General features: G+C 39.6%; 4 protein-coding genes across 7 annotated transcripts in view; 2 read left to right on the plus strand and 2 right to left on the minus strand.

Moving 5' to 3' along the window:
- The window catches only part of rtkna (rhotekin a), a 38680-nt gene extending 31030 nt beyond the window's left edge, over nt 1–7650 (plus strand). For 3 of the 4 annotated variants that reach the window (XM_072434178.1, XM_072434179.1, XM_072434180.1), the window contains exons 2-11: nt 2049–2310; nt 2663–2716; nt 3130–3247; nt 3342–3566; nt 3637–3731; nt 4189–4295; nt 4375–4506; nt 4893–5058; nt 5142–5246; nt 5825–7650. In XM_072434178.1, coding sequence (XP_072290279.1) covers nt 2049–2310; nt 2663–2716; nt 3130–3247; nt 3342–3566; nt 3637–3731; nt 4189–4295; nt 4375–4506; nt 4893–5058; nt 5142–5246; nt 5825–6522 — 1962 coding nt within the window. In that variant the 3' untranslated portion in view covers nt 6523–7650. Of the gene's footprint in view, nt 1–2048; nt 2311–2662; nt 2717–3129; nt 3248–3341; nt 3567–3636; nt 3732–4188; nt 4296–4374; nt 4507–4892; nt 5059–5141; nt 5247–5542; nt 5640–5824 lie in introns of all 4 variants that reach the window. The other variant, XM_072434181.1, reaches the window with a different exon arrangement.
- A 119-nt stretch (nt 7651–7769) lies between these two features.
- Nucleotides 7770–9727, minus strand: mblac2 (metallo-beta-lactamase domain containing 2). The gene is made up of 3 exons (XM_072434182.1): nt 9172–9727; nt 8510–8724; nt 7770–8431 (listed from the first exon to the last, which is right to left on the minus strand). The coding sequence occupies exons 1-3, from the start codon at nt 9611–9613 to the stop codon at nt 8258–8260; spliced, it is 831 nt and encodes a 276-aa protein (XP_072290283.1). The 5' UTR covers nt 9614–9727; the 3' UTR covers nt 7770–8257.
- Nucleotides 9728–10022: 295 nt separating this feature from the next.
- Nucleotides 10023–12422, plus strand: polr3g (polymerase (RNA) III (DNA directed) polypeptide G). The gene is made up of 8 exons (XM_072433157.1): nt 10023–10059; nt 10158–10270; nt 11460–11589; nt 11666–11731; nt 11836–11895; nt 11965–12029; nt 12105–12224; nt 12293–12422. Exons 2-8 carry the CDS (start codon nt 10160–10162, stop codon nt 12380–12382), a joined length of 642 nt encoding a protein of 213 aa, XP_072289258.1. The 5' UTR covers nt 10023–10059; nt 10158–10159; the 3' UTR covers nt 12383–12422.
- Nucleotides 12423–13239: 817 nt separating this feature from the next.
- lysmd3 (LysM, putative peptidoglycan-binding, domain containing 3) lies at nt 13240–16458 on the minus strand. Its single transcript, XM_072433639.1, has 3 exons — nt 16321–16458; nt 14093–14362; nt 13240–13970 (listed from the first exon to the last, which is right to left on the minus strand). Exons 2-3 carry the CDS (start codon nt 14354–14356, stop codon nt 13278–13280), a joined length of 957 nt encoding a protein of 318 aa, XP_072289740.1. The 5' UTR covers nt 14357–14362; nt 16321–16458; the 3' UTR covers nt 13240–13277.
- Between the last annotated feature and the right edge of the window lie 2584 nt (nt 16459–19042).

The raw sequence follows: 19042 nt of genomic DNA on the forward strand, positions 1-19042 counted from the left end.
TAAAGATATGTTTAATGACATTGACAGAAATGAATGAATCCAATTTTGTTTTTGTTATTACAATAATCCTTCAGTAATATCTAAATCATGACTGTAAATGTCATGGCTAAGTTTCAGATTGAATGGACTGCACAAAAATAAACACAAATGTTCATAAATACGTTTATACCTTATTTGAAAGATTATACAGACATTTAGATTTATTTTCTGTATCTTTTATTTGGGTTATTATTCGTAATATACAAAATAGACGCAATGGTATCGTTTAGCACACCTCTAAAACTGGCATTGCAATGTCATTCATTGTGGGGTCTTGACAGGCGTGTGCTCGATGCTCAACATGTGCTAATGAAGTTATACGACACCACATTTATCAATGTCTTTTTTTGTACATACATGTTTGTGCTCTGTGATCTTGTGCGTGTGTGTGTACTCTCTAATGTGTCGTCTAACCCTGTCACACACCCACAGACACGTGGATTAGAGTCAGATCTAGGCTGTTGCGCTGCTATTCTAAGATCACCCGCAGGAGAAGTCTGTTGATTTAGCGGCTATAAATACAGGAGACCGTCCAAGCAGGTCACTGTCAGAGCTACAACACGGATTTGGGCTCAAGTTAAGGCTTTCTGTGTGACTTTGCAGTTGTATGGAATCTGTTGGTCTGTTTTGGGCCTATCTATCTATCTAAACTATCTTTTTCTTCAACCCGTAGTCTACAGCTGAACTTCACATTTTCCCCAATGCAGTTACACACTGCATAACATGACTAAGAAAAGATTTATTGATTATTTAATCATTGATATTGTAATTACTGCGTCAATCCATATGAAACAAAAACTGGCTCGATTCAAGTTCAAAGTATTTTCTCTCGGCACAAAGAAACAAAATTCAATTATTTTTCACCATAGCTTCAGATGGTGGTGCTATTATTCAACTGTGAAGACGTAATTATTGTCAGTTGGAAGGACTAAACTGACCAGTGTGCAGAGCCAATCCCAATAATCAATCATATATTGGTTGGGTTCAACATTTGTGGATCGTAAGTTTGGCTAATTCTTTCAAAACCTTAAATCTCCCAAACGTTTTACCCTCTAAATGTGAACACAATCTATTCCTCCCAGCAATTTCACCACAATTTAATTTAGTTTCAAATAGAGTTGTCAAGCAAATGACACTGTTGTGAAGATTTGAAATGCTGTGTGCTTATGGTTTATGTTGCCCAGGGTTTGACTGCAGTGGGAAGCATGTTGCTGCCGTGAATTAATTTTAAATCAACTTTCATATCATCTTGGGGCATTGTAAGTGCTCCCCTAAATATCCTGTTTAATACTTGTGCAATCTGCCCCTGTGCCTCTGTAAAGCCACTTCATTGCCTGCTCCATTTGCAATATTATAGATCATTATTGATAATTGCTGGAAGGGCATTTGTCAAATCATGGTGGAGACCCCTGGCCAAAAAATTAGAAGCCAAAAAGTTTCATTTTCTGACTTAATCTTCCCTAAGCTTTAGTGTAAAAACTGATGCTATAAAAGCAGAAAGTCAAGTAAAGAAGGCGGTGAAGTTGAACAGATGGAGAGTGATCATTGTTGATGATAACTGTAGAGAAGGAACAAAGGTTTTGTCGACAGATGGTAAATGATAATCTAATAAAATGTGCTGGATTTACTTTCCCCAAAAATACGAGGTAAAAAAATATCCCAGTTCTGTACAGTTTTCACAGTGGGAGTTTTTTTTAATAAATATATAGAGAGAGAGTTACTCACAGTCCTGTCTTAATCTTCTCCTTTTCTTGACACTCTGCTGTTTTATCTGTTTTTCAACCCTGCATTTCTCTTCTGCTGACAATGCAAGGGCTCTGGGATCAGTTAGTCTGTCTCCTTATTCCTAGAGAGATGGACCTCTATACTAGGCATCCGTCCTTTTACATTTATATTGTGGAAGCATTGTAATAGATCATATTAGCAATTGAGTGGTTTAAAATACATGTCCATAAGGTCAGTCATGGGGAAACATTTTTAATATATTGTTTTGTTTTTTTCTCTTGTAGGACAGTGACCTACAGAAAAAAATCGACCATGAGATCCGGATGCGGGATGGGGCCTGTAAGCTGCTGGCTGCTTGTTCTCAGAGGGACCAGGCTTTGGAAGCAGCAAAGAGCCTGCAAACATGTAGCACTCGCATCATGGCTTATATGTCAGAGCTGCAGAGGATGAAGGAGGCCCAGGTCATGCAGAAGGTCACACGCAGGTCGTCAGACGCAGGGCCATTGGACGACCGGCAACCATGTAAAGGAAAAGTGGCCATCTCAGGTGAGAAATAATTATATCAATGGCTTTATATAGAAATTATGTACTAGATGATTTGAGTTCAATTTACGGATTGATCCAAGGCCTAGCCTGGGCAGTGCTAATTCATCAGTTCAAATCAATTTGCATCATTGCAGCTTAAGATGTCACTTTTTCCAAACAGTTAATTTAATAAAATGAATGGAAATTGCATGTATTATTTCAAATACTACTGTATTTGTTATATTGATTTAATAAAACATCAGCAGGCCATTACTACTTTATAACAATTAATGATAAAGCATTTTATTGACAGATATAAATGTCATCAGTAATAACATAATTGATTGTGTAATTCTCTCTGCTGCTGTTCTAGATCTTCGTATCCCACTGATGTGGAAAGACACAGAGTACTTCAAGAACAAAGGCGGTGAGATACCAAGTTTGTTTGAGGAAAATATTTCTAACACAGATGCTTTGTCTTTGGTAGTTGTGGCTATTTCAAATTTGTTCATTTATCTTGCAAGTGTAATTGTGGGTTAACCTCACATTAACACAATTAAAACACTAGTAGAAGACTCTTGATAACTAAGTTCTCCGTATTTGACATAATCCTTCAATGCTGCTGGGACCAAACCCATCTGCAGATGTTGCTTGTCTTGGTCAGGAGGACTACCTTTAACTGGGTGATTGTGTTCCACTCACAATAGACAATACAGGTGGTTGTGGTCAATACTGTAATGACAACTATAAAATGGGCCTCTATGTATTTTATTGAAAGTGTGTTCTGTGTTGAATTTAAATAAGACATTTCCCCCTCACATTGGGTGACTTCCTTTGCAGAGCTCCACCGCTGTGCTGTGTTCTGCCTGCTGCAGCTGGGTGGAGAGATCTTTGACACAGACATGGTCATAGTTGACCGAACACTCACGGATATCTGCTTCGACAACACAATTGCATTGTAAGTTTTGACACAATAGCCTCAACATCATTGTGCCTTACAAACCTGACACTGGCAGCTGTGCTTTGTTTTATCTTCTGTTGTCCTTTTGAAGTAACGAGGCCAGCCCTGGATTTGAGCTCCGCGTGGAGCTTTATAGCTGTTGCTCAGAAGATGATTATTCAGCGGGAAATACACCGAGAAAACTGGCCAGTAAACTGAGCTCCTCTCTGGGGAGATCTACCGGCAAGAAGCTTCGAGCGGCGATGGAGCCTGGATCATGTAGTCCCATCAGCAATGGAGGAGCGTCTCCTCTGCTGCTGCCGGTCCCAACTGTACCGTGAGTTAAATATTTGCTTTTTCTATTATTTGCCGTTTGTCAGCTCTCTCACAAGTACATTGTGTTTTAGTGGCCCAAAGTACCATCTTCTTGCTCATACTACACTGAAACTGTCTCACGTCCAGGACAACTTTCGGACACATGACCTCACCATCTCAGGCAACGGTAAGAAAAGCTGACTTTGTTTTACCATCTGCCTGTTTTTGCCCTTCACTGTGTTTCACTGAATAATTAGATTGAATACCTCACATTCCCCAGGCTTCCTTCCTTTTTACTGTTGATTCATGTTGCTGACAGACAGCCATTGTCAAGGTCATAGTAATAAAGGCAGTGGAGTTGAAGTGGCTGCTGTGTACAGCTGTAATAATGTGGGCTAACAAGGGCCCAGACCCTCACACAGACAGGCCCCTAGTGTTTTATTCATTGGCTCTTTAGGCTGCTGTAAAGTTTCATTGCTCCACCTCCTGGCAGTCCCTGCAGCTGCCCGTCTATTACGGCCCACTCTCTCCTTTTGTTAGACAAATGAGTGTTAAAGGCACATTTAAACTGGGCTGCTTGCAGTATGAAGTCTACCTGGGAATATGACATTTTATGAATAGTGTTTTTATTCTTTTCTGTGTAGAGGAGTGCTCATACTGGCTGCCTCTCTATGGTAGCATGTGTTGTCGCCTTGCTGCTCAGCCTCACTGTATGACTAAACAAATGATGAGTGGATCTTTAAAAGTAAAGGTAAATCAATCATCAAGTATTAAAAAAACATTAATGTCTGCAATGATTAAGAGCCTCCCTTTATATTATTATTTTCTAGCAATTAGGAGGAGAGGCCCAGAGTTGGACCAAAGTCCATGCAGAACTCAAAGGAACAAGCCTTTCCTGCTATCATGGGCAGGAAGATGTTGAGGCAAATGTTGAACCCGTGTTCACCATTGGTATCAACAAGGTAAGAAAAAAACTTTTTTTAATGTGTATTTTGGTTATATGTGCAAAACAATAGTGTGAGATTTTATATATACATATATATATATATATATATATATATATATATATATATATGTATTAAAATATATATATATATATATATATATATTATTATTATTTTTTTTTTTTAAATGATGCTGCCACACTGCCATCTTGTGACTATGAACAAAATTACATGGGTGTTGTGACATTTAATACAATAACGCCTTCATTTCATAAAAAGGTAAAAGAACAGTAATTATAAAGATTTTTCGTACCTAAAGTTACAATAAATCCCTTTTTGCAACACATAATTAATTGCTTTAATTTGCTGTATAATGCTAATCTTGTTGGTTTTATATGTTTTAGGAAACCAGAATACGTGCATCAGAGAAAGACCCTAACAGTAAAGGTCAGAATATTTGCATCAGTAATCAGTATGGAGGAGATGAGGTCACTCACACCGTGACAACAGACAGTCGAGATGACACACACCGCTGGATGGAGGCTTTCTGGCAACATTTCTATGATATGAGTGAGTTCATATACTACTATTCCTAATCATGTTTCTGATTTGATGTTACCAGGAAGATAACTGTGTCCTTAAAACTGTTCCAGGTCAATGGAAACAGTGTTGTGATGACCTAATGAAAATCGAACTTCCATCGCCACGAAAGCCGGCACTGGTTTCACCGAAACAAGGTTCACTTTATCATGAAATGGGTATGTTCCTCCTTAGAAACAGTTTCATCCACTCCTCACAATGCATGTGATGCAACTTAAATAATTCCTAATGTCTAAAAGCATCTTTGCACGTTCTACTACATTATATGCTTCAGATGAAATCAATCACTGATTCTCTATCTTTTCTTGTCCTTTTCTTTCCCATGTTCCTTTGTGTGAACCTTGCCTCCCTTGTTCTTTGATCATTTCTTCAACATTTTTTAATTTTTTTCTTCACTAAAAACAAATTGTTTTGAAACTCTTTTGCATCCTTCGTCCTTACCCTAACCTGGCAGCGCCTCTTGCTGCGCCCTCCTGTGAGGGCCTGCTACTGCAGGATAATGCTGTGTCTGCTGAGATTCGTGCTTTGCTCTCATCCTATTACAACGACAGGTGAAGTAACAGGACTGGGACTGGTCTCACATGAATACATGACTGTAAATGTAACTAAAACTGTTGTTTTATGCATACTGCTAATAGAACTCTGTGCAAATCATTTTCATTATAACTTTAAAGTATACTACATTTTGATTTTGCATCAACCATCCATCAATACCAAAATGATCTATATTTTGCAGTTATTGAGTCGTCTGATGACCTCCGCACCACAGTGTCAGACATACTGGCCCAGAGGATGCAGGAGCTGGAGCTCCGCAGTCAGCTGGGCACATCTCCCACATGGACGACTTTGTTTGAGGAAAACATCCCAAAAAGCGCTGGTCGCCCTCGTCCCTGTGATCCTCGCCTGTTGACTCACAGCCCTTACTCCCCTCATCGCCCTCCCCAAAGCACCATTAGCCCGCAGAGGCACCCACAGCTGGGTCTGTTATCATCTGACGCAAGTCTGACTTCAGACAGTGACAGCCACTGCAGTATAAGTCCCTGCTCTCACCAACACGCCTGGCCTGACTCAAACTTCTCTCTGCTGACATCTTCCCCATCCCGTCTTAGGCCACGCACTTTGTCTCTAGATGCAAAGCTCAGCACCCTCAGAGGCCGGGGCTACGGGACTTTTCAGTGCTCCTGTCAGACTCCTGCCTCTTCTATAATGAATCCTCTTCAGACATCTCGACCCCCTCTGTCCCTGTGCAGCACACAGACCACTCTCTCCTGCTCTAGCTCCACTTCCAGTAACAGCTCCAGTAACAGTGAGGGCAGCCACAGCCTGGAGCTATCCGAAGGAGTCCCCTTTTCAAGGCCCTCCCCAGCTCGCCGCAGTCTCAGGAACTTACGAGCCAGACTTGATCCTCGTAATTGGCTCCAAAGCCAGGTGTGAGCCTTTCATACACTGGGGCGAATATAATCTTAAACTGTAATACACCTGGCTCAACATATGTGAAACCTCAGGCAGTCTGCTAAGACTTAAGCACCGCTCTGAGCACAAACTGCTTCTGTCTTGCTTCATAGAAGAGCCCCAAATGGAAACGTCTTCGAACACATAAAATAAATGACAATCGCCTTGGTTGCTCTGCACTTTATTGGGTTGTAAAGTTATGGAGATGTACCGCAAATCAAAATATGGTACAGAGGATTTTCTTTTTTTTCTCTTTTGGGAAAGACAGTTCAGTCTAATATCAAGCTCTCTCTAACTGGAAAACATATCTTTTGTTACATTTGTGTCGGCTATACTGACCTAAAGGTTCTAATTAATATTGCACTAGCAGCTTTTATGTATGATATAAACGTTTGCAGTGTTGTTAGGAAATAAATTAGCATGTGCCCAGATGAACATGTAGTATGAGTGTGTTGTCACATAATTTGTATTGCCTATACTGTGAGAACTGCTTCAGTGTATTTTCCTCCCAAGATTCAACACCGAAGCCTTTATTTAAGCATGATTGGATGTTTGTCTAAATGCCAAACTTCAGTCTGAGGGATCATTTCAACAAAGTGTGCGGAGAAAGCATTGAATGTCCACATACTTACTGTACTAGTCATTACTGGATTTTGTTCTTACCAATGTTTGGGAGTCATTTCTCTGTATAAAAAAATAACTTCTATTTCCTGCAATGCGATACCTCTATGTAGAAAGAAAATCTATAAAGTATATTTAATCAACATGGCAACACTACATCTATATTAGATAATAGATATGTATTTCTTATTTAATTAAGTTATTTCCATTGTCCTTTAAATCCGACAAACATACATTTTCTGTTCCAAGTGTTACATTGTTTCCATGCAGCATTTACTGTAAAATGTAAATTAATTTTATATACTAACAAATAAACTTTCTCTTTATATTTTGATTGTACATGTAGTGAAGATGTGATTTGCAGAGGAGGTTTCAAAGGGGCTTCCATGTTGGCAGGTTTTCTATTCTGCACGATCTATTCCTGTATGAAATAAGAAAATGTAAATCAATTTAAATAAATGTGTTATGCATTTAACAAACTACTAAAGAGACATGTCCATCAATTGAAGCATGTAATACTGGCTCTTTCCTTTGGCATTCTAACTCACTTAGCATGTCACCTAAAAAACAACTTCAAATCTAATGACGGGCAAGAAAGAGTTGTGAAATCAAGTTAGAAGAGAGGCTTTATTGCCCATGCTGAGATCCTTGGAGTTATTCTTAGTAGACAGCACTGTTACAAACAAAGGAGGTAGTTGACACTGCATTCTCTGTGATATGCATAGACAAGAATTATGGCCACTCATACTCAAATGTGTAAAAGGAAATTCCAATGCGTCCTGCTTTTTGTTTGCAGTGCAGTGTACAATAATATTAGTGTGCTCGTATAGCTTCAGCATTTCAAATATAAAACTGAATATCGAATACATAACAAAAAATAATATTTACAGAATAACATTAATAAATACATATATATTGAAGAGTATGCTTCATGTTCGCTGTCATTTAAGTTTGGCAATCTTACAAGTTGTGCTGGGTTAAATAAGTGAATAATATTACATTGATTAAACCCAAATTATTTGTTCCATTTGACCTTAAACTGTCCATTCACATTTGTTTTTGTGCAGTTGTGCTCCTTATAAGGTGTGGCATCTTATTAGCAGGCACTACGTGGGTTGAAAGCTCGCAGAGCTACACCAGCAAGCGTTCTCCAAGCAAATGTGGAGAACTTGGCAGGACAGGTTTCTGCTCTGCTGATGTATCCGGTTGCAATCCGATGGAGACGCTTTGCCCCAAATGCATTATAGTGTCCAGGAAGTACTTGATCAACCTAGAAAATTAAGAACACACATTAAATACTTCAATGAAACCATCATATCTGAAATGTATGTAATCTTCTCTTTGTTACCTGTTCACTGTCCACAAGACCCACAAGGCGTTCACAACTACTGACATAGTCACTAACGTGACTGTAGGGCAGCCAGTCAATCATGGCACCATCATACGCTACATCTCCACTGAAGAGCAGTTTGTTCTCTCTGTCATGAAGGCAAATGCTGCCTCGAGAGTGACCAGGCATGTGCAACACTGTCAACTGTCTGTCCCCCAGATTAATTACATCACCTAGGAAGAAAGCAAAATATACAAAACAAAAACTCACCATCTGACATCTGCTGATGGTGAGTTTTCTGCCAATACAACGTGTTGTCAAAAAGGCTTTGACAAACATCTATGGCATCTATGCTATGGCAAGGAAATAGATACTTACTGTAAATGATCATGTTTGTACTGGAGTTAGGTATGTGGCCTATTATACAGCTTTACTTTGAATGTTTACAAATTGCAGTAGCTGTCAGTCCTGTTAAAAATCCCTTATTATGGAAGTGAGGAGAATGTCTAAATGCTTATCTTTGCCAAAACAGTATTGGTTTAGAAAAAAAACCTAAAGAGCCTTACATAGACTTCCTGACACCAAAAAAAGCCCCAGACAGATGATCCATCCCTACAACTAGTGCAGTAAGAGCAGATGGAGAGCTCAGTCGAAATAAAAACGCTAAAAGTGTGACGTACCTTCTTGCAGTATATGGGTCGGCTGCACGGCCTTGACTTTGTAGTTCCTCGCTCTCCATCCCGGACACGGGGCTTCTGCGATCTCTCTGTCGCTGAGCCAGGTGACCGTCTCAAAATTGTCCCCGTTTGCCAAAGCCTCCACCTCTGCGCTGTGGACGCCCACCTGTTGGAACTGATGCAGGCCCCCGGAATGGTCGAAGTGGGCGTGGGTGGCAATGGCCAGCAGCGGGTTCTTTCGCTGCGGATCCTTGCCCAGGAGCCCTTTGACGTCGATGTATTCAGGTAGGCTCCTCAAGCCCAGGCCGGTGTCGATTACCACGTCCTGGTGTGTCCCCCGCAGCAGCCAGATGTTGGCCCTGTTGTCAGACTGATAAAACCGCTCCTGGATCCAGAAGAGTCCGTCCCCGAGCGATTTGTGCGCGTACCAGTCGGCCGCAGACATCCCAGTTCCTGCACCTGTCGAGGGGCTGCAGCAGAAGGGTTTAGCAGTCAGGTGTTCCACAGCCGCTGCTAGCCTCACTGCTAACGCTGCTGCAGCTCATTGAGGGTGAGTGATGATGGCCGCAGACACGCCCTTATGGGAGGAGAGTGCGCTCATTGGACCTGAACAAATGACGATGAACTCAAAACCACTGCCATTGGCTGCAGTTTTGTCCAGTTTAAGCGATGGGCGGAGCGAGCGAGCACAAGCCACGAGCGTGAGGAAAAGTGCTGCTGGACTGCCATGTGTGACTGATAAGCAAGGTTTAAGAGTATATTTACAGACGTGGTTATAAATATAAAAATAGACGCCAGTAGTTTGCGATACAAACAAATTGACCTAAAGTTTACAGCAGAATTGACATTTCTAACTAGGATTCCTAGGCTCTGATCCGAGCACTCCACTGAGTGAGTAGTGTGTTCAGTGCAATTTCCTGACGTAACTCTTGTGTATGAGCTGGTGTTGTGGTGTTGGTGCTGATGCAGCTTGTGTCTCTGCTTTGCAGCCATGGCAGGCAAAGGCCGTGGAGTGGCTGCCTTCACCTTCAACATCGAGGCTCTGGGCATCAGCAGAGGCAGCATGCCAGAGGCCAGGGTGGGGCCCAGTCCACTGTTTCCAGTAAGTAGCAGTATTATATATCCCCACTCCAACAATACATCCAGAGGATAGAACATACAGGAGCTACTCACATAACAAGGGAGATGGAGTACAAAGATGGAGTACATGAGGAGTTACTAGTTGGGTCATTCTCAAAATAAAGTGACAGACTTGTCCCCCACTTTCCAGCCCTGTAATAAAAATATAATTACAACAAAAATGAAACTCACTAAAATGAGACAAAACAACTTAATTCAGCACATATTTGTATATTGATGTTGAATCTAGATTTATGTTTATATATTAGTATTATTATTTTTCATTACTTTTAATTTTTTAAGTATGCTAAGGCTAAAACCCCTATTTCTTGCCCTTTGGGTGAACATATAGAAAAATCCTTGTGTTTAAAGAAAACACTTAAAATTAGTACCTGAGCTAAATAATGTGCAAGATTAAAATGAAAACTGATTATTAATTTTTTTTTTTTTTGCCCGATTGTTCCCGTTAGGGGCCACTGGAGCCTATCCCAGTAACTGGGCCTTAATTTAAATAATTGTTAAAAGTTATTGTTGAGTGCCTTTTGATTAGTAAGAGCCAAAAAACTAACTTCAATTTTACCATCGGCCAATTTCAAATATCATTGGTATTATGCTCTTTTACAGCAGTATAAAGTATGTTTCCTAAAAGAAATGGGATCAGTGGGGAAATTATACAATCTTACAATGATACAGAAGGTTACCTTTGAGATGAAAAAGAAAATATTTAGGAAAAAGTATAATTTTTCTGTAGAGATTTGTCATTGTCACAGCCCCATAATAAATAAATATAAGTGTATGCATGAATGTAAAGTCATGGCGTTACACATTTGTCATCAGTGTCACATCTATTGTCATTGGTGTTAATAAAAATATTAACGCAAAACTAAATTCCATTTTGCACAACAAAATTATTTGCATAATAATATAATATTTCCAAATATGAAAAACATTTTATTTTAGTTTTTCCAGTGCTTGCGTTGTCTGAACAGTTGTAACACCAATGGCATGTATATATGTATGTATTATGCAAAATTTATGTAAACATTTTGTTTTTTTGTTTTTTGAGTTTTTAAGACTGAAAACCACCTTATTTTGATAATGGCCCAGTGGACAGTCCACACAAAACCCAGGACTTAAGTTCCCAGGATTTCATCCCCTTGTGTGTTATCCAGCACACAGACTTTAAACCTGTACCACTGAAGGGTGAAGAGGAGGACAACTATATGCTGGCATTAAAACAGGAAATGAGAGGAATAATGCAGCGACGACCACACAACATCAAGCCTCTGAAAAATAAGGCAGGTGAGGGAAAATCCACTGTGTGGTCTTTAACGCGTGTCTCAAATGTGTTCAAATGTGTTTTTATCTCTTTAAACAGACGTGGAGAGATACACAGAGCGCTACCTCAAGAAAATAAAAGTGGAAGATGATGAATGGACTCCTGGTATAAGTTCAAAACAAAAGGGAACACAATTAAATGAAGGGGAAAAAACGAAACAAAAAACAGATTATTAAGAAAAGTGTGAATAAATATGTTTTGCATTTCAGAGTGGAATCTATTTCCAAAAGAATTGATGCCCCAAAAGAAGAAAACTCATCCAAAGACATGTATTTTCAAATTTGACCACTAAGAAAATACTAAGTTAACCCAAATACAGTATAATATCTGTTTTACAGGTGCAAAGAAAAAAGTTGTCAAAATTTCACAAAAAGACTCGGAGGCAGTGCTCAGTAAATTAGATGTAAGACACACTAAATACAAGCCAGTATATAATTGCACAATATAAAAGTACTGAAAGCCATTTTGTTCTACCCAGGAACTGGCAAAGAAGGATGATGGGACTACAGAAAATTCTGATGACGAAAAAGAAAAGAAGAAAGAAAATGAAGAGGAGGAAATTGAAGAGGAGGGATTAGATGAAGAGGACATTGAAGAGGTTTAAATTAGATTCACATTTTTCATTATGGACATTTTTATAAAAGGTAACTGTATTTTCTTTCATAGGATAATGATTACTGTGAAAGCTATTTTGACAACGGAGAGGACTTTGCTGCAGATAGCGACGAAAACATGGACGGTGAAGCAACTTATTGAGACTTTCTAGTTCTCATATTTTCATTTCAGATTTATCGGTTTATCCAGGAAGAAATAATCATACTTTACATTCTGCTGTAAGCCACATTCAAAATGTTTTCCGATTGCCATGTCAACACAAAAAATCACCGGGATAAATTAATAATTTACAGTCAGAGTAAAAGTGTGATTCCCAAATCTATGGAGCTCCAAATGAACTAATTTGTTCTTCAGTATATTTTCCTTGTGTGTGAGAGTGCAAATGCTGTAAATGAAATAAAGTATTTATTTAGTCTTCATAAAAGGCACAAACTCTCAACATTTATTTAATAAAATATTCACTTTGAGCATTGATAAAAATAAAGGATTACAAGCAAACTTGAAATCTCATCATTAAGATGTAAAGTACTGTATGCATTCAGGTTAAAAGGTTTTTTTTCTTTAGGCCACATGACTCATGTTAATTTTATACCTGGAATACTGACTATTAGGCAAGATGGAATTAAGATACTAATAAATTAAATTGAAATAGTTTACCTTTCAAATGACAAAAAAGGTACGACACATGAAAGGAACAAAATGGTCATCAAACCAGAATTAAAAAATAAAAGTAATGCAATCTGACTTAGAGATTTAGCTGTCATGAGGTGAAACTAACATGTGAAAAATAATTCCTACTGGAGTAAATGAAAGTACTGGATAAAAGCTAAATGTTTCATTTCCACACTCTTAGCCCTAGAATGAAAACTTATTGAAGTCACTAGTAGTAGACCGATCCTAATGGCAGGAAGTGGCCAAAATATGTTTTCCTCCGGACAGTACAAGCTCTAGTTATGTATTTAAGTCCTCAAGCTCTAGTTATAAGTATTTAAGTCCTCAAGCTCTAGTTATAAGTATTTAAGTCCTCAAGCTCTAGTTATGTATTGATGTCATCATCACCTGCTTTGGGACGTGGTACATTTCTATCAACAATATTTCTTTCAGGGGGCCTGTGACCAGTCACTGCATCTTGTTTAAGATCTACATGAATGTTCGAATCTTTGATATTGGATTGTCCTTGTGACATATCATGATTAGTTTGAGTATGATTACCATGATGACTTACATCTGCTTTCACAAGAACCTCATAATATAGCAAATAAAACACAGGAGTAATAATGCCAACAAACAACATGATAGCCACAGCTGTCCACCATCTCATGCCCCAGTCTGCCCCATAATATGGATCCTTTCTTTTAGCTGGTTTATACTCCACTTCTGCCAGCAGAGGCTGTTGGTGAAGAGTCAAAGAAGACACGACCTGGTTGAGGTTGTTCTGTGAAGGATTAGTGGACTTCACCAGCCGCTCTATGTCTTTATCTTTCTCGAGAAGAAATCCTTCCACACTGTCAGTGGAGGAGGACGAATCTGTTGAGGATTCCAGAGGAAGGGCAGTTGAAGGACAAGTCTGGGGCTGATGCCTGGCACCAGGAGGAGAGGAAGATGGGCCTGGTGCACCCATGTGAGTCTCAGTAAGGATGCCAAAACGCTTCACTGGAATCTTAATTGAACGAAGAGCAAAAAAGTCTTGTTCTTTCAAAAGGTTGTTGGCGCGTTTAATATCAGCAACCTGAAACAGAGTCAAAACAGTGTCGGCTAATAATTTTGTCAAAACAGAATATTGGGGCATACAGAAATACACACAAAACATTATCTACTACATATGTAAAGCAAATAACAATATCACTTTACCGTGCAATGGTATTGCAGAGCAATATTGTTGAGTGTATCTCCCTCTTTAATGTCTTTAACCAGATATATGATATCATCCATCTTTTCTCGAGAAGTGCTTCGACGCAATCGTTGTTGACCTCGAGGCCGCAGCTCGTAGCTCTCACCGTCCTCCTCCGACATGTCGTTCTCTGAGCAGCTGTTTGTGAACAGGTACGTATGGCCCCCGTTTGAAGGGTGCACCATAGTGGCTGCCTGTAAGCTGTAGTGCTGGCTCCGGGACATTTTTTTCTATGAAAGAAAAACGTGGTTAATTCTTTGTGAGAGTGTGTGTGGGCGTGTGTGAGAGAAAAAGTAGTTTTACAACAGAATACCTCCACCTTTGAGATGTAATCAAAAAGCACCATTCCATCAAAAATGCTGAGAAACTTTGCACGTAAGAAAAAGTCTAAGATGTACAACTACAGTAGGTGGAGGTAAATGCACCTTTTCAGATGATTGCCAACGCCATTAAAAGTAACACAACACCAACAACAACTTTGCAAGCAATTCACACCACTTAAGGACAATTTAAACAAACATTTAAAACAATAAAAGCTGTTGTCATATTTAAATGGATGTTGGCCTTTTTACAATCTGGTTGCTAAGTAACAGTTGTGATATTATTTCTACCTATTTGCTGCCCATGTCAAACCAGGAAGTAACATTATAAATGTCACCAAAATTGCCCAATTGGAGAAAAACAGGCTAAATTATAAATTTTAAATCAAATCTTAAATATTAGTATAGTCTAGTGTGTCATATGGACTTCAAGTGACAACTAAATAGTCTGTCACATTTTCACAGTTTCTCCTGAATTATGTGAGCATCCAGAGAAATAAATACATAAACATATTTGTTGTAGTTAAGATAAACCTTTATTTGTCCCGCAATGGGGAAATTCCACTGTTGCAACACAAAGTAGGTACAGAAGTGAATAACAACAGAATAACAGATAACTTATTTTAAAAAAACTCTTTTAGAAAAGCTCTTAGAAAAAACCTCTTAAATGATATAATAATAATAACAATAGTGAAGCTCTTATTTACACCCGTTATATGGACAAAGAATTTTGAAAAAAACGTATTGCACATGATTATGAAGATGAGTGACACATGTTCAGGGCCAACAGTGCTTGTTGTAAAGTCTGACAGCAGCAGGAAGGAAACCTCTCCTTCACACAGCGAGGGTGGATCAGTCTCTCACTGAAGCTGCTCTCCAGAGTGGACAGTGTCCTGCAGAGGGTGAGACTCATGGTCCAGCATAGATGTGAGTTTAGCCAGGACCCTTCTGTCCCCCACCTCCTGCACCGAGTCCAGAGCACAGCCCAGGACGGAGCTGGACTTCTTGATGACTTTGTCCAGCCTCTTCCTCTCCCTCTCTGTGATGCTGCTGCTCCAGCAGGCCACACCGTACAGGAGCTGATGCCACCACAGAGTCGTAGAAGGTCTTCAGGAGTGGCCCTGTCACTCCAAAAGACCTGAGTCTCCTCAGGAGGTAGACTTTATGCTTTGTACTTGGCTCTGGCTAGTTAAACATAGTACGTCTACTGACATTAGAATCATGTATTTTATTGTATTTTAACACCAAACACAATACTACAATTATATAATCATTAAGAATAGTTTTCTTATATATGAAAGAGTATGAGGAGTTGAGTGAACATCCAAAGTTAGAGTCAAGGTCCTTCTTTTACGCAACTTTTGTTATCTCAAAACTGGTTGAACTGTGGGTCTTACTTAATTGAACATCTGATAATGCGATAACACAAAGTACCATATGGTCGAAATCTACCAATGAAACGATAAGAGAGACATGTGTTGTACTGGGATTTGTCTCTCTTCAGCTGGTGACAGTTAGTGACAACCTTTATGGATCCACTAAATTCATTTCATAATATATAGTATTTACTTCACGCTGATCATGTCTTTTTGGCATGTAGCAGTTACCCAACAAACAGTGATGCCTGCTACAACAATATACGAATGACAATATTGTAGAGAAAGACAACTAACCGTGTGTTAGAGCGAAAAGGAGTTGGATTATATTCTTTATTCAAATTAGCGCTGCCAGTCAGAGTTAGCCAAATTAAAGTCTGCGCACGCTAACTAAATGCTAGCAAGAAAACACCTATGCTTTGTGTCTTGTTACTATCATTTCTTATTATTCCAGGTCGAACACTCTTCGCACATGGCTGTCAGAAAGCTCACCTGTAAATATGATCACTCGTTTGCTAGAAGAGTTGAGACATATCCATGACTTTCCCCAGAATAATCCACAGGCTCACCTCTCCGCGGTGGCAGACCTGCTGCTAACCACTTCTGGCTAACGCTGTAGCTGCTACTCAAGCCACGTCAACAGACTGTGCGTGATGACGTAGACCAGATGACACGAGCGCAACAACCCGTTTGGGACACTAGGTGGCGCAAGAAGGCAACGCAATTCCAGAGGTTACGCATAGCAATGTAGACCTTTATATTTGATATTAGTCTGAATCAACTCTTTTACATTTAAGTTGTATTTTCAGCTCTTACAGGAGAAAATATAAGTGCCCACCATTGACTCACGTGCATTTTTCAGAATGCTGTGACGCAGCCGCAAGTGTCAAATACATATTTCGCTGCGAAGGAGGGAAAACAATAACATACAAATAAAAAATACAAAAAAAATGTGTGGCAATAATTTGGTAATAATGTGGCAATAAAAATGTATGTGGCAGTTTACTTTTCACACTTTTCTATAGACTTGTGTGTGGCACTTGAGTACTCATTTTGACACAATACTCCTACTTGAGTAATATTTTTGTTGAAGTAACAGCACTCTTACTTGTAGTGTTATTATGATTTGAACATTTGTGTTTTTGCATCAATTCAAATTATCAGATTGTATAAAATAAAATAAATGAAGTGAGGCCCAGACAGTTTCTTGGACCACTACGTTGTGCTTCTACATGAATAATATTATCTTTTATTTTATTTATTTGTATTATATTTATTATTTATTACCTATTACGTATTATTTAGTATTTAGTATGTTGTGTACATAATCCTATTCTTCTTTTTATTTAATGCATGCCACATGTTTTATGTTGCACCGAATCACCAAAACAAGTTCCTATGTTTGTGGCTGTTGTTCATTAGCAATGGCAATAAACCTTTTCTGGTTCTGATTCTCATTATTTTGCAGTGACTTTACCATTATGACTTGAGTACATTTTTTGGAACACCACCTCTGAGTCTTGATCATGTGGTACGTTCGGGATAAACAAGATATGCCCAGATCCGATTAATATCCAGTTTCCAGCCCTATCGGTCCCGCGCGAGGCTGCCGGACACTACGAGGCGCAGCAGCAGCAGGCGCCTCATCTCCAGCTGGTGGCGCTGTCTGCTGCCCCTTTAAACCACTCCGGGGAGACAAATGGGATTAAAACGTCCAGTCTGATTATCCAATGCCGGGAGGACAAGCAGGAGCGCTGAAGAAGCTGTAAAGTACTCCTTCTCCAGAGCCTCACGCGTCCGCACATGGCCACCGCAACTGCGCGCAACAGAGCCGCACACAAGTAACGGGATTGTCTTGGCATTTCTGCGCGCGTCGTCTGGGAAACCAAACGCGCTTTATCGGATGTTCGCAGCGCACGCTTCATCAAGACTGCTTAACTGGGTGTTAATTGGAGACACTTGTTTTGGGAGCGCGTTTCGATGGTTTCCTCAACACTGGACATATAGATATTTACTTCGGACAGAGCCAAGCAAGGTGTCAGGTGAGTGTCATTTAGTGTGTGTTTTAAAGCCGTTATTCTCTCATGTGCCAAAAGATGCCAAAGTTTAAGGTCCTTCTGGGATGCTTGATGTTGTCCCGCTTAAACCACTGTTCAAATTCTATTCATTGATTTTCTTTTTTAGTCAATGTTAATGTGCCTAACTATGTGACTCTAGAGCAAAAGGGATGAGACCGAAATAAAGTAGCGCCACGATACAGGCTACGGACAGTGTAACCACGCACTACTGTCCAGTTATTTCAAACAATGATCAAACACGACTGGTCACTGCTCATTTATGTGTGGTCTCTGCCAAACACGCCCGTCTTTGCCGCTAATAAAAATGAGATGCCTAAATATTGATTCAGCTTGATCAGTAAATGAATGGCCGGGGCCCATTGAAGATGAAGACAAACGCTTCCATGGTTACAGGCTGGATCTCCATCGTGATTACGGCGCTTTGTCTGGACCTCTCTCTCCCACTGAAATAAAACAACAACTCAGAGGGAACTGCCCCACATGGAGCTGGGCAGAGCAGCCCCTAAAGTCTCGCGTGTTAATCTATGGGTTTACTCCAGACATAAGTAATCTGGCACACTCTGCGTTACGCACATGTGCTGCAAGTGTTAAATAAAAGACTGTTGCCTGTAGATGCTTTGTGCCCATGTTTCCTTGCGTTTTATAGCTCAGAACCGGTGGAAACATGTTCATCATGTAGCGTACAAGTGAAAAAATGAATATGCTGTACATTTATCACAATTTATCAACATATGTAGTGTGTATTTGTCGTGGATTTGTGTTGCAAATTGTGGCATGCAGGTTTGAAATGAGTAAACAAACAAACATCTAACAACAGCACCAGGACTATTAGCTACAACTGTATTTATGTTGGTCTTAACTGTTCTCCATAACATTGAATAGAAGGAAATCACTTTTCTATCATTATTTTTACTGTTCCTCAAACGAATGTTCTATAGAAAGTTTCAAATAGGCCTGAGATGATGACTCTTTGTTTAGATGATTTCACACTAAGAGTGCCTTTGATCAGGTCATAACTCATATAGTAGCTCTACCTCACAACATCAATTTGTCTCCCCAGTGTTTTTTGCAGACTTGGGTTGGCCCTGAGCCTTAAGCTCAGAGCTGGGGTCCTTTGTCTGTCAGTGTTTATGTCA

This window comes from Eucyclogobius newberryi, unplaced genomic scaffold (genome assembly GCF_026437365.1).
Source record: "Eucyclogobius newberryi isolate DKJ021-1_F unplaced genomic scaffold, fEucNew1.0.hap1 SCAF_6, whole genome shotgun sequence".
NCBI classification, from domain to species: Eukaryota; Metazoa; Chordata; class Actinopteri; order Gobiiformes; family Gobiidae; genus Eucyclogobius; species Eucyclogobius newberryi.

Bases quoted from the DNA above. Each gene is read 5' to 3' on its own strand.
- mblac2 (XM_072434182.1), bottom strand. From the start codon at position 9,613: ATGTCTGCGGCCGACTGGTACGCGCACAAATCGCTCGGGGACGGACTC. The intron at 8,725-9,171 runs GTACGTCACACT...CTTTCTTCCTAG, and splicing joins GACCCATATACTGCAAGAAG to GTGATGTAATTAATCTGGGG. The intron at 8,432-8,509 runs GTAACAAAGAGA...TTAATTTTCTAG, and splicing joins GTCTTGTGGACAGTGAACAG to GTTGATCAAGTACTTCCTGG.
- polr3g (XM_072433157.1), top strand. From the start codon at position 10,160: ATGGCAGGCAAAGGCCGTGGAGTGGCTGCCTTCACCTTCAACATCGAG. The intron at 11,590-11,665 runs GTGAGGGAAAAT...CTCTTTAAACAG, and splicing joins GCCTCTGAAAAATAAGGCAG to ACGTGGAGAGATACACAGAG. The intron at 11,732-11,835 runs GTATAAGTTCAA...TTTGCATTTCAG, and splicing joins AGATGATGAATGGACTCCTG to AGTGGAATCTATTTCCAAAA.
- lysmd3 (XM_072433639.1), bottom strand. From the start codon at position 14,356: ATGTCCCGGAGCCAGCACTACAGCTTACAGGCAGCCACTATGGTGCAC. The intron at 13,971-14,092 runs GTAAAGTGATAT...ACTCTGTTTCAG, and splicing joins CTCTGCAATACCATTGCACG to GTTGCTGATATTAAACGCGC.